This window comes from Colletotrichum graminicola (genome assembly GCF_000149035.1).
Source record: "Colletotrichum graminicola M1.001 genomic scaffold supercont1.57, whole genome shotgun sequence".
Lineage (NCBI taxonomy): Eukaryota > Fungi > Ascomycota > Sordariomycetes > Glomerellales > Glomerellaceae > Colletotrichum > Colletotrichum graminicola.
The window spans coordinates 214,184-237,413 of record NW_007361061.1 but is presented as its reverse complement, the minus strand read 5'-3'; the positions used below and the strand labels follow the sequence as shown (position 1 = coordinate 237,413).

Below are 23,230 nucleotides of genomic sequence, written 5' to 3'. Positions count from 1 at the left end.
GAGTGGGTAACGCGGGGTTGGATTAGGTGGTGAGTTACGTGACATCGCTCCCCCACGGCAGCAACACCCCGAGCATTTGGCAGGTCATTTGTCAAATAGAAGACGAAAGTCAAAGATCAACATGCTTGAGAATTCATAATAAAAAGAATTATATGTCCAAATCCCACATCAGAGCATCAAATCGAAGCCAAATATTTGTCCTTGACCAACCCAAAGAGCCTGTTCCCAAACCATCCCCACCCTAACCTTCTCAAGGAGTCTGTCGCTAGAAAATAAAATGGAAAAGATAAAAATAAAAACCAGAATCCCAACTTCGAGAGTCGATGCAAAAGCCTCTCGCTGTCGATGCTAATCTCACAATCCATAGTTTCCATCTAGCCCATCAAGAAATAGCCCGTCACTGTTCGCACTGCACGATGCGAGCAGCGCGTTCCGATATTCCAGGCTGCTTACGCTCAGATTCAAATCGCTCGTCAGGTCCTCTCCGGAGCTGAGGCTTTCCTCGCTAACGCTCAGCACACTCTGCGGCGGTGCCGGGTTCGTGTCAAAGTCCCCAAGATTGAAATTGGCCAGATCCCATGAATCGGGGCTCCAGCTGTCCAGTCCTGTTGACGACGCTGGCGTTCCGCCAATCACTGGCAGGCTACTGGCTGCGCCACCGTAAATGGCGTCATAGACGTTGTTCAGCCCGCCGTCCATAGAGCCCAAAAGCGCTTCCCATTCTGAAGAGGACACACCCGGGACCTTCTGCGGTTGCTGTTGACGTTGCTGTTGCTGCTGGTGCTGGGCGTAGAGGTTCTGGTGTGTTGCGGTCACGATGTGGCGGTGTAGACGCGCCGGGGTTGGCGGTGATGGCGAAGAGTCGTTGGGTGTGCTGCTGAGGGACAAATAGTCCAGATTCTGCTTCGACGTCGTGCTGGTATGATTGGAGATCCGAGACATGGAAAGCCGCTGCTCGCGGCGGGCGGCTATGCTTTTCTGTTGCAGGTTCTCGGACGACGGCTTTGAGCGGGACCGGTACAGCTCTGGACGCTCATTAATGTTGGGCATGGTCATGCGGCGCATCTTCTCCTGCTGCCTGATCAGGTTGTTATCGCTAGTAGCGGCACTGGGCAAGCGACCGAGAGTCTGTTGAGGTGACTTCTTCTTGGGCGCTGACGCGGGCGGCGATGACCGTTGCGGCGCGGGCATGGACGCTTCGGGGCTCTGCTGCAGCAGAGTGGGCAGGTTAGCCTCGTCGAGTCGAACGAGCATGCCGGCTACGCGCGTAAGATCGAAAGACCCTGAGGCCTTCGCTTTGGTGAGAATTTGGAGGACACTGTTGACCATCCGCTCTGTATCCTTTAGAATCCTACTGTCCTGCTTCAAGTCGAAACTCTGATAGAGAAGAGTGATGCCGCAGAGCACCAGGGTATCTGTCTTGTTAAAGCAGAAGGAGTAGGTCATATTGCGTTCCTCCAACAACTGAATGATCTGAACAATGCGCTTCGCGGATTCGGCAATTGACATCAACGCGGGTGCCGCTTTATGGCCAAGCGAGGAGCCCACCGCAGGACGGAAAATGAGCGTCTTTGTGTAGTAATACGCAAGCGCAAGCAATGGGGATCGGCTTCCAGTAATGTCGGTCGAAGGTTTGTCTTGTTTGAAGGTGAGTTTGAGATGGGTGGGCAGAGATTCGCACCACTCGTCGAGCTCGGCGTCCATGGCGGACATTTGCTGCAGCGACAGCTCGTGAGACGTAGCGGCTGGGTAGTTCGTTTTCATGACCTTGGCAAGGATCCGGCAACAACGGAAAAGTGCCAGGGCGCTCGAAAGACGAGTGTACTCGCCGGGAAGGGTTGGTTGGAAGCCCTTCTCAGTCACATACTCGTCGTCGGTATCCGACGGATACTCGGTGTGGATCTCATCCTCCTTGAGCAGTTGTGGCAGGCCTAGAATAGCTCCAGAGAAGCTACGATTGTTAGTCAGGGTTTCTCACTGAGGATGATGGGACTTACCAGTCCAAAGTGTAGAGCGTCCAAAAGACCTTCTTGCGGGTCTCGATAGTGAGCGCACCAAAGGAGAAGCGCTTCTGGCTCTGATGCAGTCCCAGGCGGTGAGACAAGCCCACCGCGATGCCCTTGTAATGCTGGAGGCGCTTGTAATCCGCTCTTACGAGGCAGTAAAGGAGGGCCAACTCAAGACACTGCAGTGTGATCATGGTGTTATCCATGAGGACCGCCTCAACAGCTCGCTGCCATTGCTGCTCGCAGGCCGCAACCTGCTCGAGGTCGGGCTGGTCGCTACCCAGCGCCGCAATACCAAAGACCAGATACAGCTGGGCGATTTTGTGGTTATTCCTGACCTTTTCCGGGTCAGAGACGAATTCCTCATAAATATGGAGGAACGTTGGCTTGTGCAAGACGGGGAACAATGGCGCCCATTCTTGGAAGTAAACGTTGACGCATCGGTCGGAAAACAGACGCGGCGGCACCTTCAGAGACTTGTCGGGCGATTTTGATGTAAGAGGATGACAGCCCTGGATGTGCAAAAAAGCTTCTGGGTTGAAGTCCGAGCAAGATTTGCCGTTTTCTTGCATCTTGCGCTTAAACGCTTCTGTTATCCCGTGTTAGCAAAAGTCGTCCTCGCTCAGACCGCGCACGGGATGACAGCAGTAGTGGTACGAACCGATAAAGGCACGGCCGCTCGACGGCCCCATAAAGTATGAATCTGAATTATCAACGCCGAGCAACAACGGCGACGCCTGCACGCGGAAAGTGTCCTCCTTGGCCGGGGTCGCGGCATCCCTCCTGGCGTCGGCGGCGGACGCCGGCGAATGCGCTGACACGGCGATGGAAGGGCTGCGATGGATCGCATGGCTGTGATTTCCGTGCATCCTCGACAGCATGTCGATCTTCTCATCCTTCTCATCCAGCAGGTCTTTCAGTTCCCTGACTTCGTTCTCAAGCTGGCGCACGCGCTCCTCGAGAGACTCGGTGTAGCCCCGGGGGAAGGCGCGACGGCTGAGCTTGTCGCTCGTGCGGCATTCGAAGCCGACATTGGCGCATTGCGAACAGGTCGGCCTGATGCCGTCGCAGCGGATCTTCTTGCTCCGGCATCGGTCGCAGGCTTGGGCTATGCGGCTCTGGGAGCTGGTGCCCACCTTGATCACCTTCATGGGCAGGATTCCAGGCATGATGGCGTCCCACCTCGTTACGAAATTGGCGATCTATGTTTGGTGGTTTTGAGGGTTTGTGGCGTCGAAGGAGAGGGTAGGCGTCTACTGGTTCAGCCTCGGGGGCTTCGGCAGGTGGGGTTTTCTTTTGGTGGTATTGTTCGTCGCGTGGGCTCGTTCAACTTTGTTGGGCGGTGGCTGGGGTATCGGCTATTCGCATACAGATCACGTTCCCTCCTCAAAATATCACCGAGTTGTTTCGTAAATATCGTGGTCGTAGGGTTTGCAGGTAGATGGTATCTTTAGTTACTAAGAAAAGAAGAAAGTAGGTTCGTGAGAACACCGGTCTTCCAGACACAAAAAGCAAAGATACAACACAGAAAGGGGGAGTGGAGATTTTCCGTCTGCAACCCGGAAGCGGCGGGAGGGCAGAGCACAGTGAACACGTGAAGTTGGAGGAAGAAGAACTGAAGATGTTGAGTCGGAGTCGGGGGTTGTGTGAGGGAAAAAGGAAGAGAAGAAGAGGAAGGTGGTCGTGGAGAAGGATGCGCGACTGTGGAGTATCTTAGTGCCTAGTGAGGGAAACGGCCACGGACACTGGACAGCACACTAAGGCCTATCTGCCTGCAATGTTGTGGGGTGAGGGTCTGGAGCAGAAAGACCCGTGAACGGGAGGGCGGGACCGGGGTGTATGGGGGGCGTGTCTGGGGAGTTAGGAGACAGCGACTGATTCCCTCGGGGAAACGAGGATGGCGAATGCCTGCATCTGCCACAGTAGAAGAGTCAGCTGCACTATTAAAGCCATACTGGGAGTTATTGCTCTAGGTATGTCCATCGGGATGGAGCGGAACCGGACCGGAACCGGAACCAGAGCCGAGACTGACACTGGCACAGCTCCCGGCTCCAGCACTCGCTCTCTGCTCGTTGCTTTTTGCTCGCTGCGCTGCAACTATGAACTCGCACGCACTCTCTCACAGAAAGAACGCCCGCCCTCCACCGCGGGCGGGGAGGCCAAGGAAGGGGAAATGTGGGGGAAGAGCTGCGCTGCCTGGGGTCTGCCGAGCGACGCGAATTCTAAACGTTGGGAGAACGTTGGGGTGGGCAGCAGAAGAACGCTAGTGGAAGTGAGGGGAGCCAATTGTCGCCCGGCAATTGTTACTGAGGCTGGAAGGTACCTAGGTAGTAGGTAGGTGTGTACAGTGACATGTATGGGCACCTAGGCAGATATACTGCTGGGCTCCACCCTCAATTCCCGGCAGTGTACGGATATGAATGATACTAGTCCGCGGATAGGTAGTATAATACAAGTACGGATACATTTGCGCTACACGCACCAGAAGCAGTGCAGAAGCACACCACACACCACTCCCACCATCATGTTATTGTCTGTCGACGTGCCTCGCCGCCTCTTGTCCAGCCGGCATTTACTCCAAAACACCAGACTAGAAACCGCGTGTCATAGGGTATCTTCTCGATGCAGGCCCCAACATGGCCTTTCCAGCCCGCCGGTGCCGTCCCTCCCAAATGATGCAGCCCAGCTCAAATCCTAGGAAGCCGTCCAGCAAATGCAGCCATGACACCACTCGACCCCGGAAGAGGGGGTTCGTATGTGAATCCTGACCCTCCTCTACCAAGTACAAGCTCTCCGGTTCATCCAAGACTGCTTTTTCAAAGTTTCTCTCCATGCATCGTGCTTCGACAGGAGGCTCTAGGCCCTTCAAAATGGCCCCACCCCCCGGGAGACTGGCATTTCCGTTGGCTGTTGTCGCGGCGCCGTCAATATGATGAAGCCCTGCCAGCACAAGCACCGCCCCCCCTTGTAGTCCGAGCCCATCCTTCCGACCACCCCCGTTTTCCCCAGGTTTTCACCGGCCAAGGAAAGTAGTTTACATTTACATGCATGACATGGCACACCTCGTGGGCAGAAAAGTAAAAACTGTGAAGCGACAGACCTGCAAGTCTAAACCATGTTTCGGCAAGAACAGGAACTGCAAACTGGAGCAATGGGACATGGGGAAAAGGGAGCCCTAAGCAATGCATTGATAGAACTGGGGAAAATCCGGGGCAGGGGGGACCGGCATGGGATAAGAGCTTCGTACCGTTACACTAGTGCCGGGGCCCCATTTGGTGAGATGTCGGATCGGTCAAGGATCGCTGCTTTGTCACTGGTGGCCAATCGTCGTCGTCGTCTGACCAAGCTGCTTGGCCCACGCAATCCCATCCCCGGGTTTCTCTTCAGCGCCTTTCTCCACCGAGAATGCCCGCTTGGATTACCTAGGTACCTCTCCCAAGCCCTCGACTCCTCAGTGGCCACGTTCTACGGATACCCTCGTCCAATAGACCTGAGACTTGCACTCCAAGGATCCAACCCAGGTTAGCAAGCGGTGTAATGCTGTTGGTGACGGTCTACCCACTCAGAATCTAGCCGCTCACTGAGGGCGAGGGCAGCCCGTCAAACTTTCAGGATGCGCGAGATCGCTCAACAAGAGCTCATACTATTCTGACCCGGTGACGCCTTGCTGATGCAATGAGGAAAGACCTTTAAAACCGGCATCTGTCGAAGAGCAGCCATACCACAACCCACAACACCTATGCTGTCTGGTAAAGGTGGTCGGGAACACGAAGCTAGGTTTCTGTGCAGCGCAAGTTCTTGCTCATAACCTCCCTTCTCCGCCCTTCCCCTTCGAACCAACCAGCTTCGGCTGAACGGTAAGGTCAACACTCCGGGTTCTTGTCGTGCGGGTGTGCTCTCCGCTGGCGTCGAAACTCTTTCTGTCTCGCTCGTCCGGTTCCTTTTGGAGAACGGACTTGTCTCGCCAACTTGAACTATCCCATCCCGGGAGATGGGTGCCTTTCAAAAGTCAAAAGAGGCCTTTTCTCTGCTTTTTCCGAATCAGATGGAATAAGTGTTCCTGCCGTGCCAGAAGCTTCGCGACGTGGGCACAGCAATAAAAAGCTGGAAACCACGCACATAAATTACCCCCGTCCGAAGACACATGGTTTCAAGTATTGGCTGGGGCCCGGGGGGTGGCACAACCCATATTCGCTTACGCCGACCCAAAATCGCTTGGCCGATGAAAAGACGACGTCCTCCTCTCCCGCAACCCTTGTCCCCAGTCTCCACTGTTGGCGATCCACAGACGCAGGTTTGAGGGCGGATACGCATCCTGCAGCTTCTCCCTCCGGACGCGCGGGGTATGTGTCCTTTCCAACACGCCTCCGTTGAGATGCAGGCTCGGAACCATTAGGGACGACAAGCTATCGTGTTGAGGCCTTGGTTGCCATGCGAATTTGCCCGCCACGATTCGTCGAGACTGCTTTCTCCATGCAAGGACAGGGCGAGGTCCTCTCCCTTCTTTGTACGACGCCTTCCGGCTCGTCCTGCTCTTGTCATCTGCTCTCCTTCCTTTAGCAGGGTCCGGGGGGGTTGGTGTACCGCACAGCGCGGATCGCCCGCTACTCGGCATGCCATCCCCCGCCGGTCCTTGACTGAAAACAGGCTGTAGCTGTTGATTATTACTCTCGCAGAACCCCAGTTCGGCCCGAAATGTTACCATTCTACCGCAGATGTCTTTCTCCTGCGTATCGATCGACACTTCAATTTTAAATCAAAGTTCCGTTCCTAAGGCGGCCAAGCTATGTCGATCTCCTTTGCATGTAGGTACGGCCACGAGGCTTCCGACCACCGAGAACATGTCTGAGCCCTATTGAGACGTATGGCTCCTGGCCAAGAGCATTCCGATGAGGGGGTCGAAACAAGGCAGACTCACTCAAAGCCATTCACTGTCGATAAACGGTGACTGCGAAGATATATCCACATATATTCAACGTCACACGCGGGACAACCAAAGATTTGTCGCTGGCCTCGCTCATCCGTATTTCACTTTCCCCACGGGAAAGACACTGCAAGCTGAAAACATGCCGGAGGGGCACAACAACCTGACTAGAAAAGTTTTGCAAGCTTTTAATGATCCAGAGTAAGGGCGCAAGTGTAGCTCCGTGATGTGACCTTCGCTAGTCTCAACCATTATACTTCATAACGGCAAACTCTGTGGAGGTGAGTCAAGAAATATGCCTAGACCTCCGCGTCAAAGTGAGCTGAATGAATCGACCCGGCTGTATGTGTATGGCTTTTATTGACCTTCCCTCTCTAACTGAAGTCTTCCTCGTCATTGGATACCTCGCCTTCGGCTAAATCGTTTTGGGTATCTTCCATCGATCCGAGATAAGCCACCACGCTTTCGTCTGCAAGAAGTTGTGTTTTCTGCAAGGTTGGGCCACATCGCCCATCCTTGTTAGCCTTGGTACTATGTGCGGGGAAATAGGCAGCCACTTGGGACAAGGACGAAGAAGGGATCCAGAAAGAAGGCAGGGACCTCGAGCAGCAAAGCGGTTGAAAAAGGAAACGAGCAGACAATCGTGAGATTTAACTGCAACCCTGAAACTGGCAGAGACAAGCCAATGGACAAGAATAAACTTACTTGGTCTTCGAGAGCCTTCACTGCAGCTTCCAGCAACCTAGTCTCTTGCTCCCTCAGCATGGCAGCTGCGTTGATGCACGCCCCGCAAACGAGACCCCCTTCGTTCAGTGACTCGTCCAAGTCCTCCAGTGGCATGCCCGTAGCCAACCGTTCCAACTGGTTGGTCACTAGATCCTGCAAGACGGTTACTACCCGAAGACGAAAGATTTGAGCAAGAGGATGATCGCCAATGTGTTGACCGAAACCCGCTGTCGTCGTTGTTACATCCTCTTCTTGCCAGAACAGCTTCAGCTCCCGTGATCCTCCGGTATCCTGCAGAATACGAAACGACAGGCCGTCTTCTTCGTTGAGGCACATTAAATAGGCAAAGGGACTTTCCCAACTAACGGAGTGATTCGTCCGGACAAACTCCACAGTCGGGGGGCCCTCGAAGATGTGCAGTTTCGCCTTACCCAGCGGGTCGTCTTCGAGAGGTGTTAATGGTAGCGTGATACGGTCCGCAGCTGACGCGGGGTCGATGAACCCGTAGCTGAATAGCATCTCGGCTCCGGATTTTGCATCCCCATACGAGATTGTCATCTCTTCCCCGGATGAGACCCTGCAGCCAGGCCGCAGGAGCAGAACCACCTCGTCCTTGCTGTTTTGTTCATAATATGCATTGGCCTTGGATGAGTGGTTTGCCAAGTCCAGTACCGGAACCATGGCCTCGCCCGATTTGGGAAGCTCCAGACATCGGGAGCGGAACCATGCATCGACCCGAACCCAGTCGATGAGTGAGACCTTGCCGCTTTCCCAAAACAGTTCGTTCCATAAGGGCAGCGAGGAAGACACCTCGCGGAGCTCGTCGAACTCGTCGGAAAGTGCAACGATCTTAGCAGCCGTGGCCGACTATTGTCTATCAGAAATTGACCCTTGTACGGGAACCGCTGCCTTTGGCACGCCGGGTCGCCTCCCTTCAGCCGCAAACTCCTTGGCTGATGGATCAAAATTCCTTTAATTGGAAATTAAGCGCGCTAATGGGCGGGTGCGTTGGGCACCCTCCATTAACAGGGAATTTGTGATGTGATGTAAAGTGCCATTGCGTAGAGGTTTGCGATTTGAATGAGCGCACCCGACTGACCGATCGGCGTCGCGGTAGCGCTTCTAGGAGAGGCTATGCTCGTCTTCCGAAGAGAATCATGGAGAGGAGAGACTTACTTCAAGCGATGTTCCGTTCAGCATTTGCCGCTCTCGCACGGTCCAAAGTGTCGTGACAGGCACCTGCGGTGGTAGATATTTGATGTACTCGGTCCAAGGCGTCGGCACACCGCCATGCAAGGACGTCTCCGGCTGGTCAGCGAGGATTTGCTGTGTAAGCAGAAAAATGCAGATGTCATGCCGGGTCGACTTTGCCATAGGTCAGTGCCGGAGGCGATCAAAAGCTGGAGCGAAGGGCCACATCTACCTTATGTCCAGCGACATTTAGCAGTTGACGAAAGTTCTTGTCGACCTTGGCGTAGTTTTCGACAGCCTCTGCAGATAGGATCAGCTCATGGGGAATCCTCAGCAGAGTCGGTATGTCCAACGTCTCCTCCTCGCGGCTGAGGTCCTTGTTCGAGACCAATCCGAGACCGCAGCCGGGGATCTCGCGCGCCTCGACGTCGACAAGGTCTACATCGTTGAACATGGCCCAAGTGGATAGAGTATCGAGGGGAAGCTGAGAGGCGGCCATAATGAGGAGGTTTCCGGCGTTTTTGAGATAACTAACAGTTGGGTTCAATTGTCTGGGTCGACAACTTTTCGTTGGCGGAGTGGCTTGTTGGGTTGGCGGTCGTTCGATAGCGCTGCGGGCCAAGCTGGTGGATCACTCAATATTAGTGCCTGTCAGCAAACGACCAGGAAAGTGCGTCACCTGCTGGGCTTCAAGGATACCGTTTGTCACAGATTTCTAGATTCCTCCATGCTATTTTGCCACCAAAAAAAAAACCACCCTAAAAAATCCGCTGTTCAATTCTAACTAAGAAGCATAATTGAGCTATACTCTCCTTTGCGCCCATGTGAGCTTCTTCCACAAGGACCTGCGTTGTGGGTATCCCAACCACTCAGGTTATGGGTTCAAGCATTCGCAAGCCGTAGTGTGTTGGAGATGACGACAATATTGAATATCTAAAACTTCTATGACTAGCAACCAGGTTTGCCGCCGGTAAACGAGTGGTTGTTTTTGAGAAGCCACTAAACTAAACAATTCCCTCTATCCCGTGTGTGCACTCAATATCATGTATGTAGGCCAGGCCACCGCGGCGAGGCCCAGGTATCATCGCTGGGGAATAATAAAATAAGGAGATCAAAAGCAAGCTCAAACCCCGTGCTAAGTGACTTGACTCCCTTTTCTCGTCTCTCGTAGCTCATAATATGCTCAATATGGCGGCAGCGTGCCTCCTTGCCCACAGCCATTGAGCCGCAGCAAATTCAGACCCTCGGCGTCTAGTTGTGGTTCAACGACCGCTCCGAGGGAAGAGATGATCACAGGGCAGACAGGCGGCACGAAGTGCGGCCGCTTCCTTATTCCTGTGCAGGTTCTTCTCGCGATTTTCTCGCATCCACGCCGTTGCCTGCAACCATTCCGGATTCTTGCGGACATACGCCGGCAGCTCCTCCTCAGGAACGTCTCCAAAATCCATGGGTCTGTGGTGCGACCATGGTTGAGGTGGCTTATTATGTAGAACTGGCAAGCCCTGTTCGGCGGCACGTTTTTCTTCCTTATCGAGTCGCTCCGTCTCCAATCTCTGCTGCCTCATGCGTTGGGCTGCTCTGCCAAAGTTGGCCTTACGTCCACCGCGGGACTTGATTTCTTCCATCTTGGCTCTGTACCAATGATCAGAGCGATTGTGCGGCCAATGGATACGAGGATCGAGCCTCATGTAGAGTTGCTCGCGGCTTTCTCCAGAGAATTGGACGTTTGTCAACATGTTGCTCGGGGCTACCGGTACAAAGACCCCCTCAGGAGGGCTTGTAGCTTCGGCCTGTCCATATATCATTGCGTCGAACTTGGCGGAGTTGAAGGTTGCGCACAACTGGAGTCGGCGCTCTTCGCAGTTCGTCTTCCCTCGCTGTTGGTCAGGCGCCATCTTTTGGTGGTCGACCCCACCAGTGATTGATGGTAGATTTGCATTCTTGAGGTATGCTCTATCGGCGGGTATGATAGTGCGGTGGCTTTGCCTATTGAGAGGAGTCACCTGCGATGTACTCCCAATGTTATACGCACCATCTTCGTTACCGTCTACGTCGTAACCGGAAGAGCTCAAGACAATGGGACTGTGCGCTACTCGTGTGCGAAGCATACTAGGCCGGTTCCGTCGGCTTTGGGTTTGTGACACTTCGGAGTATATGTTGGAGACTCCAAGAGATCTTTGAGAGGTCGTAGGAGCTTCTGCAGTCGTCCGAGCCTCGCCGTAGATGGTATTGCTCTCAAGCATGCGCGGAAGCGCCCCCTTTTCACTTCCACCGATCTCATCTGACGAACTAAGCCCGGATGATGACTCGGCACTGCTGCCCCTCTTCCGCTTGCTGGCCGAAGCTGACCGTAAAGCTGACGGGGCAGTCTTCAACTGCATCGGCGGCAGTCGGTTTGTCCTGACATAGGGCAACGAATCAAAGCTCCTGCTCCGGGAGGATGGAATGGAGGCTGTGATGGAATCTTTTGCGATGGATTCGCACATGCGATCCTTGGAAGCCCGTTGACCGTCACGGCTGCCGGCAAGAGGCGTACCGGTCTCAGTAGGTCTTGTCATGGAGGACCGGGGTACTCGAAGAGTTTTGGTAGCTGGGTTGATGTTCGACGAACTGGTCTCCAACGTGGCGTCACCCTCTGGAGCCCTTCGCTGGCTTCGCTTTTCGGCGACAGCCCCATAGTCCGTAGACATGTCGTTGTTTGGGTAAATATTGACCAACCGTTTGATGGTGGTGTTTGGGGACGGTGTATGGGCTGCGGTGATAAAGGACTGAAAGGGGTTGAAGGCCCCCGAGGCAGGATGTTGTTGTTGGGTAGTTGGTAGGCCAGAACCACTGGTGTGCGTGCCCGTAGGATTGTTGCGGGAATCCGAACCAGTCAATATTGTCTGTCTTTTGGAAGAAGCTGACGAATAAGTCGCATTTCTAGCTGTTGTGGCAAATCTTGTGGCAAGATCTGGCAGAAGATTGGACTTTCTGCCTGTTGTCAGAGAGCTTGTAGACGAAGCCAGACCAGACTCGTCCCGTGAGTTCCTCCGCCATTGACGAGAGTATCCGCTTTTTGACTGTTCTTCTGTTTGTGTCTGCGCCAAGTGCTGAGGTGAGTCTTGCCTCACGGCGGGCTTGCCAAATCCAGAACCAGGTCGAGACCTAGAAGAGTCGCCGATAGCTTTGAAAGCATGGGCTTGGTTATCTCTATTTCCGAGACGCAGTTTCTTCCCGTGAGAAAGACAATATTTTGAGTTTAGTGCAACAGATGTGCACCCCTCCTCAATGCAATTATCTGAAAATTGACGAAACGACTCCATTTCCTCGCTAGAAAGCCCCTCATAGGAGAAGCACTAGTCTTCTTCAATTGACGAGGTGATTTCAGCTTCAATGGACTTTGAATGACCGGCCCTTGGAGGGAGACAAGGCTACTGTTACCCTCCTAGAACCACAGAGGTCCTGTAGCCAGGGAGAGTCCCTCAGCTCGAACAGGGTGAAGTGCGTTGTCTGAACAGCTCCAAAACAAGTTCATCCAGACTGGGTGGCTTGTGATAGGACCGTCCAGCGGCCAAAGGTCAAGAACACCGCCAAAATGCTGTGGGTTATGACGCTTCTGGTGCACTACTCTCCTGTGAATAAGTCACTCTACTGCCGAAGAAAGAGGTACAAAGAGCGCCAAATATGTTGAACTTCATCGTTTGAAAGTCGAAGACGAAGTGGTGAGACAAGATGCCTGGTGGGCGACAGTTAGCAGATTGTTATCAAAGACGTGGCCTGAATAATCCAAATGGATCAAAGTTTGAAGATGAAGCATGCGCTCAGGTCTTTTCAGTCTTTTTTTAGTCTTCATTTTGGGGATCACAACGGTTTTATTGCTTTGTCTTGCCCTTTTCTGTCATGTGTGCCACAGCCTTTGGCCCCACTTCGTCGAGGTAACTAGAAGCAGGACTCCAAATCTAGGCATGTTTATGTTGTTTCTCAGTCGTGTGCGAGGCTGCAATACTAAACAGCTTCACTAAGCGCGCGACTCTTCGCTTGGCGAAGGCGTTGCAGAGACGAGGGCGTGGCTTGTTCATGAAGAACGAAGTCATATATGAGGAATAAGACGAGGCAACAACCCCAGAAGAATCCTTTTCGATCGGACCTTTTACCAATAGTCATCACTGCGCGTTGGGATTGAGATTCCCTAGGTGAAAGAGAGAAAACGGGACTTTGTGCCCACTTACTGGTTGAGAGCTGCCCTTCCCCCACGCTCGATTTCGCGGCTTCGCACCCTTCGCTTCACAGCTATTGACAAACAACTTTCGCATGGATCCGAAGGGGAGAGGCCCTTGGGTTTCTGAAACGATTTCAAAATCCTGTATGGTAGCGACGTAAGGGATGTAAGAGGATTTTCTCCTATCGTAAGGGCGCATACGTAGAACGCGACTTGAATGTTCATACGAGTCGCGAAAGTGGGTGTTGAGGCTTTGGCCTCGCGTTACGTTCAGTGGAAGTTGATGAAAGCCGGGTTGCATGAGCCCACTGGGAGGACCTTGGGGCGGTAATCCTTGCCTAGACAGCTTCGCTACTGGCCGCGGGGCCGTCATTTCACCATTCGGGCCCACATTAGGCGTCGGCCACGGATCATCTGCAGTCCGTATCACCCCTCCATCCATCCAAACAAGCCTAGCGCGGGGGTCTTTTGGGCCAGAGGAAAGCTACGCCTAGTGCCCCTGTTCAGCGGCGACGGTCCACTACGGAGTATCCTGTCGCCAAATTGCCTGAAGCTCCCTGCCCAGCTCCAGCAGCGCGTGTTGCAACGTCGCAGCCTCTCCACGTCCTCTCAACAGCTCTATTGGTCTTCTTGCTTGACTGAATCTTTGGCTGCTCAAGCTTTTCTGGATCTGGACGAACGACATGAACTTCCTCAAGTCGGCAGTTGCATCTGCCATTGCCCAAGGGCCGCCGTTCCCTTACAGCTTCGGTGACAAGGTGGACATCGACGAGTCCATCTGGACGCTTAATAACGGCACCAAGCGAGTATGTCTAGCCACTGCACGAGGCAGCCGAACTTCCGAAACCTGACAACTTAAACAGGAAGATGGATCCAACTGTAGCATATTTTCCTTCGACGCTACTGCCAACAAGTCTCGGCTACCCCTGGCCAAGAACGCTTTGCGCAAGCTGAGAACACTACGCCACCCAGGCGTTATCAAGGTGTTGGATACGGTGGAGGTATTTATGGTGCATGATCAGGCAAGGCATAATCTGATACAGTTTTGCAGACCGATACATACATATACATTGCGACCGAACGAGTTGTGCCGCTGCGATGGCATGTGAAGAGGAAAAGCCTTACACCAGAGACAATCAAGTGGGGTTTGAGTAGTGTTGCAGTATGTCGAAACGAATGCGAAGTAAACATAGGCACTGACAGCCTTGCAGCGGACAATCAAGTTTATCAACGACGAAGCTTCATCAATACATGGCAACCTCAGAGTCGGCTCTGTGTACACGTCCGAGAGTGGGGAGTGGAAAATGAGTGGCTTTGAGGTGCTGAGCAACGTCAAGGATGACGAGGCAGTAATATACGTGCGTGGATTCGTTTTCTTCTTCGCGCAACCTTTATTAATCTTGGGCTGCAGACATACGGTAGTTTAGTTCCAGACTCGGGACGATATGCGCCGCCGGAGCTTGCGCGTGGGGGCTGGGATGCGATCAAGAAGAGCCCGCATTCCGCTGTGGACTCATTCGGCTTCGGCTGCTTGATATTTGAGGTTTTCAATGGCAACTTCATGGGCTCCGATCAGGCTGGCCAGACGAAGAACATCCCTCCGACAATGCAGCAAAGCTACAAGCGTCTGGTCAACCCAAATCCCAAGTCGCGTGTCAGTGTTGGCCATTTCCTGGAGCAAGGCCAGCGCAGCGGATCCTTTTTCGATAGCCCACTTATCAAGCTGACGGAGGGAATCGAAAACCTGGGTGTCAAGACCGAGGCCGAGAGGGAGCAGTTCCTTGAGTAAGTTGTTCGGTCTACAAAACACTATAAGGAACACCATCTGACCCAGACAGTGACCTTGACCAGCTGACTGACGATTTCCCCGAGGATTTCTTCAAAATGAAGGTTCTTCCGGAACTAATCAAATCGGTCGAGTTCGGGGGCGGAGGACCTAAGGCATTCAGCGTTGTTATGAAGATCGCAGCCAAGCTGCCTAACGAAGACTTTGATTCGAAGATCACGCCGGTAGTCATTCGGCTTTTCTCTAACCCCGATCGAGCCATCCGCGTCTGTCTCCTGGACAGCTTGCCCTTGATGATAGACCGGCTCACGCAGAAAGTTGTCAACGACAAGATTTTCCCGCAACTAGTCACTGGTTTCACAGACGTCGCCCCGGTAGTCCGAGAGCAGACACTCAAGTCGGTTCTCGTCATCATCTCGAAGCTGTCTGACCGGACAATCAACGGGGAGTTGCTCAAATATCTAGCAAAGACGGCGAATGACGAGCAGCCAGGTATCCGGACAAACACAACAATTTGCCTTGGAAAGATCGCCAAGAACCTTGGCGCGTCTTCGAGAAGCAAGGTTCTCATCGCCGCCTTTACTAGGTCCCTCCGAGATCCCTTCGTGCATGCCCGCAATGCATCACTGATGGCTCTCGGCGTTACCGGGGATTGTTTCTCTGATGAAGACGCCGCTCTCAGGATCATGCCGGCGCTGTGCCCGTTGCTCATAGACAAGGAAAAGATGATCCGCGACCAGGCCAGTAAGACCATGGATGTGTATGTGCAGAAAGTCAAAAAGGCAGCGGCCAGCATGCCAGACTCGGCCCTGCCTCCCCAGGGTGCCGAAGGAGCTGGTGGACCCCGTATGAGTACGCCGCAGCCCAACGAGGCTTCAGCGTCGTCTTGGGCCGGTTGGGCCATCTCCTCCTTCACAAACAAGGTTTCGACAGCGGCGGGGGATATGCAGACATCCAACGGCCCAGGTGCCGCCTCCCCCAAGCCAACTCCCTCGCCGGGCCCAGACGCGAAAAGGCCTACTACGTCCTCGGCCTCTGCTTTACATCGGCAGGCCGTCACATCCCCGCCGCCAATATCGCGGACACCTTCCTCGGTCGTGGCGGACGCCTTCAACCCAGAACCTGCGGACGACGCGGGCGATGCCTGGGGCGATTTGGCAGACGACGATGCGTGGGGAGAGCCGGCCGACAGCACAAAGTCCTCTGCGGCGAAGAAGGAAACGACCGCCAGTGTGACGCCGTTCGATGATGGCGCTGAGCCTGATTTCGCCGGCTGGTTAGCCGCACAGTCGCAGAAGAAGAGCGGATCCAGCAAGCCTCTGCCCAAGGGGCTGGCCAAGTCCTCAACGGCGGCGGCAAAGAAGCCCCTGGCGTCCAAGCCAGCAACCAAACCCGTAGTAGCAAAGAAAATAGATATGAAGCCCAAGGATACGGACGATGACGACGACGGTTGGGGAGATGGCTGGTAAAGTCCACGTGCAGGGAGCGAGTTTGCAGCATTTACGGCGTTGGGCGCGGGATCACCATACCCATAGCGGGATACCATCAACTTTGTACGTAATTTCCATGTAGGTACGCCTGTCAATTGAGAAGAATATGCAATGCAGACGGCTGCAGCCCAACTGTAAATGCGCTACAAACGACTTTCCCGGACGCCCCGCCAACCCAAGTCCTCCCATTGCCCAAACTGATGAAAATGTTACACGCACAACAGGGTTTTGTTGTGAACCAAGGAAATTGATAAACACGAATGCCACCCCAAGCGTCAACCCATAGTCGTTACCTAGTAGACTCCGAGTAGTCGTTGAGGGCGACGCAGACCGCACCTCGGTGGTGGCCGTTGTACTGGCGGATGATCTGCTGGCTGTGGAGTTCCCAGAGCCGGGCATAGTGGTCAGAGCAGGCCGTCACTAGGTAAGCCGAATCGGCGCTGAACGCGCAGTCCCACACCCAGCGCTGGTGGCCTGTGAGTGTCGCCTCGAGTGGGAAGGGCTTGGGCTCCTGGTCGGCGGCAGGCTCAAGGTCCTTTACCTCCCAGATGCGGGCGGTGTGGTCGGCGCTGCAGGTTGCGAGCTTTTTGACGTCAGGCGAAAGTAGAATGCGCGTGATGTACTCTTTGTGCGCGTTGAAGTGAGTCACAGGAAGGAGCTGTGTTCGATCGTAAGCTTGCAGCAGCTGCCACACGAAAACGTTTCCCTAGTACCCTGTCAGTCCGAATGCCGTGTGGGTCGTGATCTTAACGACGGGGCATGCTTACGCCATTGTTCGCGGCGCACAGCAGCGAACCATCGCTGGCGACAGTGACGCTCGAGACAGAGACATCTTCCTCAGGGATCAGCTGGTGAGAGCAGTTGTTCTCGGCTAGGTCCCAGACGCGGACGCTGCCCTGGCGGTCGCAGCTTATGATCTCACCCTGGTTTGGATGGATCACGACATCGTTGGCGGGGCAGCCGTGGTTGTAGCTGCGCTGAACCTGGCCGCTGCGCGTCTCCCAGATCTTGACTGTGCCATCCTCAGAGCTGGTGACCATCCACTTGCCCTCACAGTGGAAGGCAACGCCAGTAATGTTTCCCGTGTGACCCTCGAATGTCAGCAACGGATTCGGGTTCGTCGACTTGATGTCATAGAGCTTGACCGTATGGTGGCCTGCGGCAGCGAGAAAGCGCTTGTCGGGGGAGATACAGAGGCGGTTCACCTGAGAATCGGGGTGTTGGATTGTGCGAGAGCAAATGCCGGAGAGAGCCTCCCAGAACCTAAGGTTGAACTGTCAGTTGGCCAAGGCTGCATTATTATTTTCGGTGTTTATGGTCTTGATCTACCTGATCGTGTGATCGTAGCCCGCTACAAAATATCAGCGGTCGGTCGCAATACCTTTTGTCTCAAAAAAGGACGTGGATATGGAAGGCCACCTACCTGTGCAAAGAATCACAGACATGGTTACTGTGTTAAAGCCTTTTTGCTTCGGTTATCGCATGTTATGGTGAACAATGGTATGTCGGTTGTGGCGTTGGGGGATATGCGCCCATATGTATATAGGTAGATATGTTGCGCGCGAGAGGTCATCAAGATGCAGCCCCTCCACGATGCGGTCGGTTGGATTTCTTGGAGCTTCGGTTCCTAAGAAATAGCCCCACTAGAGGTCCTGGGGTACCTGGGTCATCTGTGTGCCTGGCCGGAAGAACTTCGGCATCTTATTTGCTGACTTCCTAACTTGTGCCGACAGGTTAGATACGTACCGCTCATATCCTATCTGTGGTAAACCGTGGACTCCAACAACAAATCGCCAAGCATATCTTCCCCGTCTCTCGATATACAACGACGCCGGGTTTCTCTCTGGTTCTAGGGAATTATAATGGATTTACTTCGTCCCGCAGTCCACTTTCGGCTCTGACAAGCAGTAGTCGCATATCGGCCCCCCACTATAACTGAAGTGGTGTAACTGGAAGCGCCGTGTCCCTCGATTCAAACCCAATCAGAACATGCTCGCGAACTTGACTGTGCTCATTCGACACCATTATGGTTGTCGAATTGTATCTCTTATGTTTTTTTATTTGGTCAGCCAAGCACGTATAGACATGTCATTCGATGCATCGTTCCTGCTAGCAGAGGCATCGAGTCTCATGGTTTCTCAGGATTCCGTCGGGGATCTTGGGTGCAGGACCCAGCCAGCAGAACGACAGCCTTTTTGCGCCAAGCTTTGGAGATCCCGTTGGTACATCAGAGATATGCCAAATTTGTGGTAAAATACACACATCACTGGTGATTCTCTTGCCAACGAGTATGTTGTACGAGTCCTTGATGACTCAGGCTTGCAACAATTATCCCGTGGTTGACGTTTTCGTTTCTTCAGGGGGCATCATACTCCCTTTTCCTTGTCCCACACCAACTGCTCGGGAACACATCTCGGTTTGCCGGATTCAGAGATGCGCCGCCGCTCTACAGTTCGGGTCACTGACTTCTCGGGTCTAGAATTTAGGGCTGCAAGTCGAGTGGCTTCCGCCTCACACCCCTCCCCAACGGGGAAGAAGAAACGAGTACTTCTTGAGAAATTCCGGTGAGCTATGTCGCCTTCCCATCCTCCCTACATCGGGGGTTTGACCATCTGTTACACACCCAATGATTGATGTATTGCCCAGAGGCTCTACCTAGGAGGTGGTGCAGAGTAGAGAAGTCTCCGAAAGCAGGCAATCACAGCTTTCGCTATAGAAGATAGCCGGACTTATGAGGCCCTCTTAGAATATTGCATGGTCTTCTGGAACAAGCATTTTGTTTGGGACGTTATGACATCAGAAACAGGTTTAAGAGAAGGCTCGTTGAGCTCTGGAGTATTCAGGTTTGGAATTCGATCATGCCTTTTAACCCAAGTAACTACTTACAAGGAACTTATGCAAAGGAACAAGCCGCAGACCTGTGGTTCATGTGCCCAAGGGGCACGTAATTGTGTTGTAGACGGAGCTACCTATATCGTTCAGGGTCAGGCCAAAGTATTTGCTATTGTGCAACTAGGCATTGGTGCACAAGTACATACGGCGGCTTCTTGGAGATCTGCAAAACGAGGCTTTAAGTCCTACAACGAGCCTGTCTCACCCGGACGTAATCCTAGTGTCTCCGAGTGCGCGGGCACCATCGAGGCATCCCACTCGGAGCTGAATTAGACTTAGTTCGGGGTCGGCATCGCTTGTTTCCAACCAAGCTCGAGTCTTGCTCCAGTGAATGCAGCTCAGTTCGTATCCCGGCTATTCATAGCCAGGATACACCCTGCTTCGCAGCATATTTCGATGGAATAGAATGTCTTGACTGAACTCCTCACACGAGAGATATTTGCCAGCCTTAGTGTTTCCGATCCTTTGGATCAGCGGCGGGATGCTACCACGGTATTCAACACGCCGCTTTGGCAAGTCCGACCAGAAGCTACGCTAGCGTTTCCGAAGCAGTTCCTGAGATTCTAGACTCGATTACTGTTGAGCTGGCCCAGAAAACAGTGAAATAGTGGCATTCGTTTGTTCGTAAGACTATATTCTCAACTCTACAGCGATTCTGCTAGAAATCATCCTACTAAAACTACCCAAATACATTTCCCACGAACGCCCTTTCCACGCGTCGCCTAACTAAAGTCATAAGTTGATCCCCAACACCAATGCCCAGATGAATAAGGACCAGGCAGGTCGTCGCCGACAGGACCCTGCCAAAACAAACAAGCTTCATCATTGGGATCACTTCGCCCTACTCCAGGGCCAACGATCTACTGGCGTTGGCCAAGACTAACCAGCGGCAACGCCTCTGTTTGGGCCCCCGTTTTGGGGGCCCGTTGGATCCCTCGGCCCCCGTCTGTCTCTGCGCGCCCCCCCGGCTCGCGGCTTTGAGCCCAACGAACGGCTGTCGCCCGCTTTCCCATGGGGGCAAGGAACTCTGACTACGCCCTGAGAGCCACAGAAGTCACAAGCGTTCCTTCACGGTATTCGTCAATATTGCGGTACACTTCACCACGGTCGGTGGACCCTACCGTTCATGTCCTAAACAGTGACTACAGGTTCTGAAGTCCCACCTGCCAGAGTATATGTCTTCGATGCATCCGCAGATGTCTTCGGCAGCCATGGTGGCGACGTGTAAGATCGAGAAAAAACGTCAATAAGGCTGTCTGATAAAAGTCTCCTTTTCTCAGAAGGCAACCGGTTGTCAAAGAAAAGGGCGTTAGTTTTGTTGTTCTCTAGGGAGGGTTCGTCGAGGAGGGACTCATCCGCCTTATATAGTTTCTCAGACCAACAACACCAAGGTGCGGCTGCATAGACCATGGAAGATAGCCACGCACGCGGGTCCACGAACGAGGGTCCACGAACTTGGGCAAAAGATATGTCCGCCTTCGACTTCCCTCACCGCCCTCGCCGTTCTCCGGTCGGGCAATCATCATTCCGGGCTTTCAATACATTCAGGACATTACCAGGAAATAACTCTGGACGAGGTCTTGTGACTGCTCTGGCTGCCGCCGTTGAGGCTGCCTCGTTTCATCTCACGGACTAGCGAATAGGGTAATAGAGGTGGGTGATACTTCATATGTCGCCTTATCCTGCTTATCCCCTTTGGGCAAATGAGCCGACGGTTCTCTGGGACTATTTTCCAGCTGGTTGATGCTGATATTGACGTCAGCCACCCTTGGTACGTGTCTTATCCTGTACATGTTATCGCTTCGATGCCGTGGAAGGAAACAGCCCCCCATCCCGGTGTTGCGATGTCGTGCTTTACACCGACCTCATCCATAGCTCCCTTTTCCACTCTTTGCTCCTCGTGTCGGCGGCATCTCAAGATATTTCTGGCTGCTTTCAGATGACTTCATTGTTCTTTTGACACAATGGCTGCAAATATGTCTCAATCTGGCTTTACCCCCCTCGGGACTTTGGTCCGGTACCTCGTTTGCCAGCTGCTCCATCAATCAGCCCTCGACCTCGACCGGCGTACGGCTACCTGCAGCATACCCATGCCGATCCTGCCACACAGACTTACACCGGCGCCTTAGGGCCTTGGAAAAACTGCAATAGAAGGAGCAAAACCATGCAGAGCGCACATCGGAATGTCCAAAATTGCAAAAGGCGGTGTTGTTGGATGCAGCCGTCTAAGCTGCGTTGGACGTATCCCAGCTTTCTCCGCCTTATATCGCTGTTCACCCCTGACAGTGCGACGCTCTGCAGAACCAACCGGGACCAACCGTAACTCCGTATTGGGGCCAAGGATATGCTCGCTCTCGTGGGAGTTGGAGCACAACAGTTGCTTTGGCTCTTCCACTATGTCTTGCTGTCTCATGAAGCGACCCATCCCGCGTGGCTTATGCCTAGCAAGGCGGTGTCGATAGAACCAGCTATCGGGCACGCATCAAGCAGCATGCCGTTCTCGCTTACTCCCATGCCTATCCATGCTTCACTTTGGGTAACGTGAATTCTTCAGGGGAGATCAGATTCGTGAGCTAACATCAAATGCACCAAACAGTACCATTCTGACGATAACGAGTGTAAATGAGAAAGTTGTCGGTTCAGCATGGCATGGTCTCCAACTTTCTACAACAGTGCTGGTCCCATGCGTTTTATGACAATAAGAGTATTTTTGCAACCTCAGATGGGCCGGCGGCCTTTCCAAAACGGGAGAGGAAGGCTTCCAACCTCTATCGAGTGAGGATTGCTAGTACAAGCAACTGACGATAATCAAGAAATTACAGCGAAACCGTACCCCCCTAATCACACGACCATACCATACTTACATTGCCAGCGCCCTCCCTTGGCCGAGTAGTTCCCTGTTGTACCACCCATCCTGTATATAAATTGTTACTACTTGAAGCGCTTGTAAAGGGTCATCTGACCTGCTTGTGCTCTCTTTGGCGTTTCCTCGAGGCTCGACTGACGCGGCATGCCAGGCGCCGGATACCGGATCGACGGGCTCTTCGACGGCTATTCCCATGGTCAGCGACGATAATTATCGCGACAGTCAGATGCTTCATTGCCCAGACCCGACGTAGGCGCTGCGTAGAGGATGGGGGCAACTAGTTTCCTCCTTTTGTTTTCTCTTCTCTTCTCGTTACATAGCAGGGCTGCATCTTCCCGGCATGATCAACATGCAGCCCCATGCCCCCCTCGTTCTATTTGGACGTCTGGTGGATGTGTAAATCGACAGGTAGGCATGGTGTGCACATTCAGCGCAAGCCCCGTGATGCCTTCTTTCTTGGTCTTCCTCTCTCCTTTCCGACAGTACCACTGACACAACGTTGAAGCTCATGATCACCCCCTCGCAGGCATCCTACTTGCCACTCGGTGAACAGTAGATCAGCAGACCCTGCCTCGCTCTGGATAAAGTTCCGGGCGGTGTGTGGAGGGGACAGTGCAGGACCCAAAGTAGAGAAGTCAGATCGTGAAACGACCTCAATGCCTCAGAAACATAGAGCTGACAAGAATAAGAAAAACAAAATCCCCTTTTCCCCGGGTCGCAGCATGTCTCGGCACAAACGTAGCAGTGAATGGTGGACATATGCAGCCTATCAATATACCACAGCACGATCAACCCCCAAGCCCCTCCAGCCCAGCCCCATTCCGGCAATATTTGCTATACAGCCGAGCAAACCCGAACGACATGGAAAAGAACTTGAATTATGCCGGTTCACTCTCTCAGCCTGAATCAAATCACCGCTCTCCACTCTCTTCTCCGGGCTGTGAAGCGCGAAGAGAGTGACCATCATTGCATTTCTAGCTCTCCACTGATGATACACCCCTGCTCACTCACTCTCGTGCTCTTCTACAGAACGTTTCCTATGTCGAGCTTCAACCTTCCCTTTTCCCTTCTCTTCCCTCCCTTTACCCGCTTTACTTCTCTATCTCATATCGTGCTCTTGCCACCTGCCACGGCCTTCCCGATACTTG

At 53.4% G+C, this 23,230-nt stretch overlaps 5 protein-coding genes across 5 annotated transcripts; 1 reads left to right on the top strand and 4 right to left on the bottom strand.

Moving 5' to 3' along the window:
• Nucleotides 1-354: 354 nt before the first annotated feature.
• On the bottom strand, nt 355-3,175 carry GLRG_10212 (fungal specific transcription factor domain-containing protein; the record flags this gene model as incomplete). Its single annotated transcript, XM_008100897.1, has 3 exons — nt 355-1,951; nt 1,998-2,595; nt 2,668-3,175. 3 exons carry the CDS (start codon nt 3,173-3,175, stop codon nt 355-357), a joined length of 2,703 nt encoding a protein of 900 aa, XP_008099088.1.
• Nucleotides 3,176-7,304: 4,129 nt separating this feature from the next.
• Nucleotides 7,305-9,346, bottom strand: GLRG_10211 (SET domain-containing protein; the record flags this gene model as incomplete). Its single annotated transcript, XM_008100896.1, has 4 exons — nt 7,305-7,418; nt 7,636-8,523; nt 8,833-9,021; nt 9,080-9,346. The coding sequence occupies 4 exons, from the start codon at nt 9,344-9,346 to the stop codon at nt 7,305-7,307; spliced, it is 1,458 nt and encodes a 485-aa protein (XP_008099087.1).
• A 763-nt stretch (nt 9,347-10,109) lies between these two features.
• Nucleotides 10,110-11,537, bottom strand: GLRG_10210 (uncharacterized protein; the record flags this gene model as incomplete). The annotated part of the gene is made up of 1 exon (XM_008100895.1): nt 10,110-11,537. One exon carries the CDS (start codon nt 11,535-11,537, stop codon nt 10,110-10,112), a length of 1,428 nt encoding a protein of 475 aa, XP_008099086.1.
• Nucleotides 11,538-13,731: 2,194 nt separating this feature from the next.
• On the top strand, nt 13,732-16,303 carry GLRG_10209 (uncharacterized protein; the record flags this gene model as incomplete). The annotated part of the gene is made up of 6 exons (XM_008100894.1): nt 13,732-13,854; nt 13,912-14,049; nt 14,100-14,210; nt 14,260-14,406; nt 14,460-14,833; nt 14,887-16,303. 6 exons carry the CDS (start codon nt 13,732-13,734, stop codon nt 16,301-16,303), a joined length of 2,310 nt encoding a protein of 769 aa, XP_008099085.1.
• A 310-nt stretch (nt 16,304-16,613) lies between these two features.
• On the bottom strand, nt 16,614-17,769 carry GLRG_10208 (WD domain-containing protein; the record flags this gene model as incomplete). Its single annotated transcript, XM_008100893.1, has 4 exons — nt 16,614-17,030; nt 17,092-17,587; nt 17,654-17,675; nt 17,748-17,769. The coding sequence occupies 4 exons, from the start codon at nt 17,767-17,769 to the stop codon at nt 16,614-16,616; spliced, it is 957 nt and encodes a 318-aa protein (XP_008099084.1).
• Nucleotides 17,770-23,230: the final 5,461 nt, after the last annotated feature.